Genomic DNA, 9,773 nt, shown 5'->3' with positions numbered 1-9,773 from the left:
AGTAGCATGCATGCATGGAATGACACGCTGACAATGCTAATTGCCTTTACAATGACGTGATCAGTTAATTTTGTAGTTTTGTCTGAATATACAACTTGTTGAAAATCAGAAAGCTGCTTTTTTCCCCTCATAAGATGAAGTGTATGGCCCGTATGAGGAGAAGCTAAATGGTTCATGCTAACAAGCTAGTCAGGATGATGCCACAGAAGACAGCTGCTTTTGTAGGTAGCGGACAACCTGGTGGTTGTCTAGGTTTTGGCACCGAAATATTGTCTTACTCAAGAGGGCTGCTCACGCAAGTTAGAGCTCTTGTGGACATTTTCGATGTCAGTACAGAGCGCGTTGTGCAAGAAAAAATATTTACTGTAGGACTAACTACGAACATCTCATCTCATTTTAGCACCAAAATGCTGTAATGCATTTTTCTACATTCAATTAGCTAATGAAGAAAAGGGCGTTTGAGACAAGTCCTGAACATTATTTCCTAAAAATAATAACGGATGGCTAACAAACCATTGCATAGCTGAAGACGGTTGAAAGCAGCTCTGACAGCGTGATTGATAAAGCGTGAGGTTATCTGTTTTGATAGGCTGAGAAAGTTCAGACAGACAAAACACACGGTGGCTTCAAGGCAGTCTTGTGCAGCGGTTTGCTGTCCGTATCCAGCGAGCACTGATTGGCTGGACTAGGTCATGTCAGGACAGTGCTGAGGTAAACAGTAAATCTTACACCCCTCCTCATCTCTTTAACCTGCCACACGAGACAGCAGTGTGCAACACTCAGTCAGAGATGACAGAAATTTGTTGCAGGATGGCAACGGGTGGTATGATGGAAAATAAAATGAGCTGAGAAGTGTGTAAACCCAAAGGTTAAATGAGGTATAGCTTAGGTAACAATGCTTTTTTATGAATGTATTTAATCATTTGTTTAATGTATCTCTGTGATAGTTAATGCATTTAACTAATGAATGAGTGATGCATTCGTTAAAATATTTATTAATCCTTGTTAACGTTAAATAATGAAAATAATGGTTAGTTCATGTCCATTAAATAATACTGACAGGTACAAATTTAGATTTTCGAATAAATAATGAAATTAACATTAACTAATATTTATAAACTTTTCATTGCTATTCATGTTTACTGATGTAGGTAAATAATGTTAACGAACAAAAACTTATTGTGTTATCATAACTACATTTTTTGAAAAGCAAATCATGCCCACGATGACTTGGATACACCTGAAAATACAACACGAGTAAAATAATTTCTCAGTTAAAATTCATACTCATGTTTTATAAAAGGGTATAACTCCTGAAATTATTACATTTAATTGAAATAATTAAATTAATTTATTAAATAAAAATAATACAATTAATGAAAAGAAGTTTGGCAACTATTATTTTATAAATAAAAAATATATATATTTTCAAAGCTATTTGGGGGAAAAAAAAAGCAGGTTAGTTGAGGCTAATCAAGTGGCGCAATTTCCCAAATCATGATATTTCATGATGTTTGTAAATAAATACCTTGAAAATAATAATAAAATAATAACAACTAACATCTGTTAATTCAAATGCATTTCATATGTAATGAAAATCATTGATCATCAATTTATTTTTAATCAGTGGTAACACTTTATTTTACAGTCTCTTATATTTGCTTGTTAGAATGCATAATACTGGAATATTAGCCAAGTACTAATTAAACCCATATCAATGCCTTACTCTACATGACCCTATTCTGCATCCCTAAACCAGCCACAACCTAAACTTAACAACTGCCTTACTATTAATAAACGGCAAATTTGCTTTCTAAAGTGTTACCAACATGTGTAACGTGTGTAACATAAAACATAAATCAGATCTGACGTTACATGGACTGTGCAGCTAAAAGCATGCAGTATCACAGAAAGGAGGAGGAGATGGTAGAGAAGAGGAAAGAAGAACGAGAAGAGGAAACAAACATAAAAGACAGAGCGTCTCTGTCAGAGAGTGAACCAGAAAGAAAAGGAAGACGCAAGGAAAACAGGAAATAAGGGGAAGTAAAGCGAAGCAGGAACTAGTTGGTTGCCCACAGGCTGTCTGCCTAACAAGCATAAAGACGAAGAACCGGCAGCTTCCCCTCAGGTCCACAGAGAGACAGCACGGACAGGCAGTGGATGTTACAGGAGGTGCAGACGGTGCACTGTGGGACAGAGAGACGGGCAAAACACTGTCCGTTTCCATCTCTTGTGTCTTCCTTGCTAATTTAGCACATGCTTGTCATCCAAAGCAACCTTGAGTTCACTATTTGAATGGACAGTTCCAGTGGAGCAACCTGAGATGCGTCTCGCTCAAGGGCACAAACAGGAGAGCGTTTTCTCTCTTTGTCTCATTAGCGGCCCAGATCTTTAGCTGTTAGACGTCCACGGCGTTTCCCAATTTGCTCCTAGGTATTATAGAGCCCTCCTATTTCACTCTCATTCATTCATCTCTTTAAATGAGTCGGTGTAAATATATGAACAGGTGAACATATCAACGTAGGGGGCAAAAACCCAATAAATCTTTTACTAAGTCATTATGTGTCTGAGGATGGATGGCTCTCTGTGTGTGTATGTGATTATCCCATCATCAGAGCCAGTGGTGCGGTTAACCGAGGAAATCCCCTCAATCACAGATGCCCATCGCTGCACACAGACTCTAATCGGAAAGCATTCATGCACATACATAACCACACACACACACACACACACACACACACACACACTCAAAGCACAATCTGATTCAGCTTTCATTCCCAGGGACCCTCAACCTCACATTCACATTCATACGGCACATATATGCAAGCTCCCATCATGCCGTTATGCTAAAACATAATTTGATCCTCTCGCTCAGTTGCCTTGGCAGAATCAAATTCTACTGAATACTTCATGTATGTGTTTTTTTCTAATGCATTCATTTCTTAATATAGAATACCAACTGGCCCGCGGACCAAATGCTGCGGTCCGCATGATGCTGCCAGTAATTTAATCACAACTTAAAAAGTAATTTAATAAAATTACAGACATATTAGCTAATCGGATCAAACATGGAACGTGGACATTTTAGTCTTTTTTCTCACAGACTGTTTCCCTTAAAGGAATAGTTCCTCTCAAAATTAAAATTTGTTGAAATCGTACTACTCCACCAGTAATCAACAAATCCATGTTGTAACTTAAAATGATTGCTTACAGTTGAGTGCATTTATCTATCCATACTATTGTATATTTTTATAAGATGTTAGCACTCTCATTCTGACGGCACCCATTCACTGCAGAGGATCTGTTGGTAGGCAAGGGATGTACACCTACATTTTCCAGAATCTTACTACATTACACACATAAAAAAAGCAAATCTTTAATTGTTTGTTTACAAGTTACACCATTTGCACGCCCAACTTTTCTGAATTAGCAAACTCAAATACATTTTTGCCATTCACAACAGAGATGCGCGCGCATACAGCATTTCTGGGACAGTAGGGACATTTCGTTTCGGGCTCCTTTGACTGTAAACACGCTGCCTGTTTCCGTTGCTCTATCCTACACACGACTTTTTGAATGCAAAGTGGGTCTAAGATACAATATCAAACATTTATAGAATGGGTGGGAGGTGTCTAGCTTCCTTTTTAGAGTCGTACCCTGAAGCAGAGATCCTAATTGCAACGGATTCATTTTCTACATTCTGTTTGAAGTTGTGCTGTGTCAAGTATCAAGTGGAATAAATTCTCTCATTTCTTGTTGAAATCCATGCCAACCCCAGCCTAACTGCGGAGTGGGGTACATGCCACGGCTGTAGCTGGGATACAGGAGAAGACGAGCTGGATAGTCTTGTTACATAATGAGGCACTAAAGAGATTAGCTTCATCTTGGCACATCATCTTTCTTTGAAATCCATCAGAATTATCAGGGGCTTCGCTGACTGAAGCATATAGAGCTGCTGCATCCAGCTTTGAATGTTTATTGGATAAAAAAAATACCTGAATTTGATTAATACCAGATGCACAAAAATCGGTGCTATATTGTTTTTGGCCACATACCTGCAGTTCTTTCATTTATTGGTATTAGTGAATATTGTGCATTTAAAGGGTCGCTCCACTCCAAAATGAACACGTTATTATCACTTACATTTTTTGTTTCATACCCATAAAAAAGTATTGTTCATCTTCGGAGCGCAAATTTAATTTATTTTGGATAAAACTAGAAGGACTGGTCCAAAAAAGGTCCAAAAAAGTATGAAAGTCATAGTTAAAATAGTCCGTATGCCATCAGTGTTTCAATCTGTACCTTATGAAGCGACAATAATACTTTTTGTATGCGAAGAAAATAAAAATAATGACTTCATTCGACAATTCGTCTCATCTGTGTCTCTTCACGTATATCTTTGAGTACAAAAAGTATTCCTTACTATTCTTTATACATTTTTTTAATACTTTTCTGGACCTTGACAGTTTAGGCGGTCAATTGGACAGTCTATAGTGTTCATTTAAGATATATTAAATTGTTCTCCGATGATGAACAATGCATTTATTGGTTTGGAACGACACTGGGATGAGTGATTAAAGACAAAATGTACATTTTGGGGTGGAGTCACCCTTTAACTGTTCATGTTCATTTCCATTTACCCTTAGAATCTGAAGATAATGAGAAGACACGACCAACCTCGATACGGTCTTACCTGTGACTGTCTGCCTCCTTTCCTGCCGCTGGGATGATGGGAAACGAGGTCCTCTTGTAAGATGCAGCGGGTCGACCGACATCATTATTGGCGGGTCGTAGCCCCAAACTGTGGAGTCCTCTTTTCCATGGATTGCCTGTCAATAAATAAATATGTTTTCATCTATAAAGTGCTCTAACGTCTTTTAGAGAGATGTACTCCCTTCGCACACCTGTTTTGATGGAGATGAGGTCTCTGTGAAGTCTGCGCTGTTCCCTGGTCAGCGTGTTGAGGTGGTAATGTTTAGCCTGGTCAAGTCTCTGCAGACCCTCGGCCAGCCTGGCTTCAGCCCTCCTCTCGTCTCTCCTCTGAGCCTCGCCGGGCCATGGCAACCAGTCTCCACGACGCATGCCTGGTAATGACGATCTTTCGTTAACATATAGTTCAGTCATGAACCTCTAGATGGCAGGTTGTTAGCGTTAGCTGGTGATATTCAGAGTTGGCACAAGCTGATTGGTTCATGCTTCTTATGCAGCCAATGAGCTACTGCCTTGTATTTATATGCATTCACTCGAGATTCCTGCAGCGCACTTTCAGACTTTCCCTGACTCCCTCCACCTCCCCAGCTCCATCAAAAACAAAACTAGTCTCTAAATGAATCAGTTTTTTAATCACTTTTAAGTAACGACTTTCACATGTTCCCTGTTTTTTCTTGCATCGGGACTTGACTCCAAACTTTACAGCGTTTTCAGTTTCATCACTCTATAGAACTGGTATCAGTACACATGCGCTTAAAAAAGCAAACCAAAACATCAGCCACGAATTCAGTATTTACAAAAATGTCTTTCAAACACATAATCCAAAAAATCTAATACACAAGTACTGATATTCAGTATCGACGGGATGTCAAGCTTGACTTTGTTACTCATTCCATTATTATGCACAAGCATATTCAGCACATCCATCCCACTTGCCAAGAGAATATAATTATTCAAAGCATCTCATTCACTCAAATCCCCATTTACTTTCTGACAACTGGGTCAGCTAAAGAGATTCATAATGCTGAATAGCTGAGAACACTGTACTCTGCTAAAACCAACGAGACGCATTAATTCAGCATTTATGCTGCCATGTTTAAAGTGACCCATGTCAACTAGTGAGCTGTCTTATTATAGACAGCAAGATTTGTCATTTTATATGATCAAAGTGTTAATTATCATGTGATACAGTTTTAAATTTAAGCTAAATTTAATTTAATTTTAGTTTTCTGTTAAGTAAAACTATTTAAATTGTGTTCATTAATTTAAACAAGGCTGAAATAGAGATATATAAAATACAGATATAACTCAAACTTAAAAAACAAACTTTGAAAACAGAAGTGCTAAAATTACTATAAAGCTAAATTAAAAAAAACGAAACGATTAGAAAATTACTCAAATTAAATTAAAATAAAACAAAAACCTATAATGATTTAAAGGCTAAGTTAAAATATAAATAAATACTATAAAAGGGACTACTGATTTTACATAGTATGTATTGTTAATGTGCGTTGTCCCTGATTACATTAAAAATTATTTATTTAATTATTATTTATTTAAACACACGATCTTGCTTTTCTGTCAATGTTTATGTTGTAATTGTTAACTATAGCTATTAAAATAAAAGATTCATATAAATATAAATACGTGCCAAAAAAAACTTAACCATTAAATAAATAAATAAAAGTACAAGCTAAATAAAAGTTATAATGCTAAATAACAAAACTATTACCAATTTTAAAAAAATTACTCAAACTAAAGTAAAATTTAAAATTCAAAATATGAATAAATCATATATTAAATAAACACATACATACCTAAATAAATACATACAACAATGACAACAGATAGCAGGCTTCTATGGAAATGAGTACAGTTTGGTCTTCAGAAGAATATCAGTTGTACATGACGTAGTTTTACAGGTTTTTAAAGACACGTGTAACAAGTTCACAACGTTTAGGCAATAGTCCTTTCCAACATCAAGGATTCAAGAGAGCGAGAGAGCGAGACAGAGAGGGAGAGAGAGAGAGAGAGAGAGAGAGAGAGAGAGAGAGAGAGAGAGAGAGAGAGAGAGAGAGAGAGAGAGAGAGAGAGAGAGAGAGAGAGAGAGAGAGAGAGAGAGAGAGAGAGAGAGAGAGAGAGAGAGAGAGAGAGAGAGAGAGAGAGAGAGAGAGAGAGAGAGAGAGAGAGAGAGAGACAGAGAGAGAGAGAGAGAGAGAGAGAGAGAGAGAGAGAGAGAGAGAGAGAGAGAGAGAGAGAGAGAGAGAGAGAGAGAGAGAGAGAGAGAGAGAGAGAGAGAGAGAGAGAGAGAGAGAGAGAGAGAGAGAGAGAGAGAGGGGGAGAGAAGAGAGAGGGAGAGAGAGAGAGAGAGAGAGAGAGAGAGAGAGAGAGAGAGAGAGAGAGAGAGAGAGAGAGAGAGAGAGAGAGAGAGGAGAGAGAGAGAGAGGAGAGAGAGAGAGAGAGAGAGAGAGAGAGAGAGAGAGAGAGAGAGAGAGAGAGAGAGAGAGAGAGAGAGAGAGAGAGAGAGAGAGAGAGAGAGAGAGAGAGAGAGAGAGAGAGAGAGAGAGAGAGAGAGAGAGAGAGAGAGAGAGAGAGAGAGAGAGAGAGAGAGAGAGAGAGAGAGAGAGAGAGAGAGAGAGAGAGAGAGAGACAGGGCCCACAGCAGGATAAGAGATACAGGCTTTGATGAAGCACTTGCTCCACAGCGTTCATCAGTCGGGTCTGAGGAAGCTGCCTTCAGCCTGTTTGGGTCATTGTGAATGAGTAATGGGCTTGAATCAAGCAAAATAGAAGCACCACCGATAAAACCTTAAATCTCTCTGTTCCATCGGCCCTATTAACTTGTAATTGATTACAAATAAACTATCGGTGTCTGCTCTTTAATCACGTTGTTGGCCTTGGTGCTACTGATCCAAGGTTGGTGACACATAATAAACCCATCTAGAATAAGTAAAGCATTTTTACTGTGCTGTATAAGTTTACATAGAAAAGACGAGTTCAGACCAGTTTAACTCTAAGGAGAGGGGGATACTGAGATCTGACAATATTACTGGAGTACTTGCAAGCCTGAATTCTATTGTAATTTGCTTAAAGAAGTGCATATCCATTAATAAGGTGACTTGCTAAACTGGTTATTATGGAAGCTTGTTTCCACCACGTGTTAAAATAAATGAGTGCAATTAAATAAATTGCTACTTGTTGTCTTTCTATAAAGATAGAAACTTTATTATAAAATCATAGAATAATTAATTGAATTGTATCATATTAAAAACTCATAATTCAATGGGGGAAAAAATCATAACTGTGAGATATAAATCCTGAATTCTTTTTTCCCCCTAACAATTCTGATTTCTTTCTCTGAATTCTGATTTTATATCTACATATTCTAAAAAAATAAATAAAAGGTAATTGTGACTTTTTCTTTACGGCGAGCAAAAAGTGATCAATTGTGAGATAAACCCAAGACTTCCAAAGAAAAAAGTGAGACAAAAGGTGCAATGAACTATTTCCTTTTATTGTGCATGCAAAATGAATTGTCATAATAAGTAATAATAATTAAGCAGTTTTTTGATTTTCCAAAACTTGAACTCTATTTAATCAAAACACTGATTTTAATAAGTTTAAGTCAGTAAAATATTCTTCCTTATTCCTCTTGTCTTTCTTGCTCATACCAGGCCTCTTTGGTAATATTTACCTGAGACCGGCTCATCCATGCCTTTGCACATCACGTATGAAATCTCTATTAATGATTAAGTCAAAGCTGTCTGAGCTCATCTCAGAGAACACTTCAGATCTCTTCACATGGCCGGCTGAAAAAAATCAACCACCTTCACAATCTGTTTCACATTATAACGCATTTCTGACTAAAACAGGATATGGAACAAGACAAAATTATGATGGAATTGATCCACTGAGAATTGTTTTTATTATTTTATTTGATCATTTTCAGTAGGCTATTTTATTTTCGTTAGTTTATTACATTTTATTCTTTGGAATAATATGCATTGAAGAATCATTCACAGTAAGACCAAGTGCAAGCAAACAGGATCGATTCTGATTTAATGTTAACTTTAACACACTCACATCTTGTTTTTTGTTTTTTTTAATCAGCAGTGCATTGCTGATCATCTAAGACAGCAGCAGCAGATTGTATTTTTTGCAGCATTAGATTCATTTTTGAAGAGGCCATGAAGAGCAATTAGTCTCAATCATAAAAGGATTCCAGCAGGGACAGGAAAATGATTTTAATATACCTGCTTTAATTAGCGATCATTACGACCATCTGATATAAATTCCTCACCATTTAACGCTCGGGTCCGTTACGACAAAGGCATAATAATGGGAAAAAATTGCTTTCCCCCACACACACATCAAGAGCTTCAATGACAGTCTCCGGGTAAAGAGGTTTTTGCGAGCACGGCTGAGAAACAGCAGACGTTGTTCAAGCGCTCTCATTAAACAAAAATCCTCTTTGACATTAAATTACGGTAGGGTTTGTAGCATTAACGGTTCGTAATGACAAGAAAAAACATGAAAGGAACTTACTTTAAAGTCAGTCCAGCGAAGTCAGTGCAGATTTCAAACTAAGAAACAGGATTCATCAGCGGAAAGTGACCTTAAATGTAATGAAACACTATCCAAAAAACCAGCGAATAACCCAAAATAATCTTCTGTTTCAGCTAAACGCCCTCGAGACTCCAGTTCTTCACAACGAGATGCACACAATGTCTTCTCTTTAGTTTGTTATTCAAACTCCTCTGTCACCCTGATGGTTACTAAGGGTAACTAGGGCTCTTGACAAAATAATGACCAGTGACCAATGACAATGACGGGCTCTCCATGGATACCAGCACACATTTATATTGGCCGGCGTGGACGAAGAAAGGAAGATCAAAGCAGCTTTATAGCCTGTCCTTTAAATGTGTGCGTCTTAAGGGCAGATATAAGTCAGAGCTTTTATGTTGGCAAAGGTTTACGGTTAGCAGCTTACAAATCTTAAGTGTGTAATAATGTTGTGAGATTGCGTGTGACACTTTAAGTGCTCGTCATTATGTAATCCCATA

At 37.5% G+C, this 9,773-nt stretch overlaps 1 protein-coding gene across 1 annotated transcript in view; it reads right to left on the bottom strand.

Annotated features, from left to right (window-relative positions):
- LOC122324454 overlaps window positions 1-9,435 on the bottom strand; it is an 11,520-nt gene extending 2,085 nt beyond the window's left edge. Inside the window, exons 1-3 of the mRNA XM_043218869.1 lie at window positions 9,256-9,435; window positions 4,905-5,084; window positions 4,694-4,829 (exon numbers count right to left, since the gene is read on the bottom strand). Coding sequence (XP_043074804.1) covers window positions 4,694-4,829; window positions 4,905-5,082 — 314 coding nt within the window. The 5' untranslated portion in view covers window positions 5,083-5,084; window positions 9,256-9,435. The remainder of the gene's footprint in view (window positions 1-4,693; window positions 4,830-4,904; window positions 5,085-9,255) is intronic.
- Window positions 9,436-9,773: the final 338 nt, after the last annotated feature.

This window comes from Puntigrus tetrazona, chromosome 20, assembly GCF_018831695.1.
Source record: "Puntigrus tetrazona isolate hp1 chromosome 20, ASM1883169v1, whole genome shotgun sequence".
Classification (NCBI taxonomy): Eukaryota; Metazoa; Chordata; class Actinopteri; order Cypriniformes; family Cyprinidae; genus Puntigrus; species Puntigrus tetrazona.
This window is presented reverse-complemented; position numbering and strand designations above follow the sequence as displayed.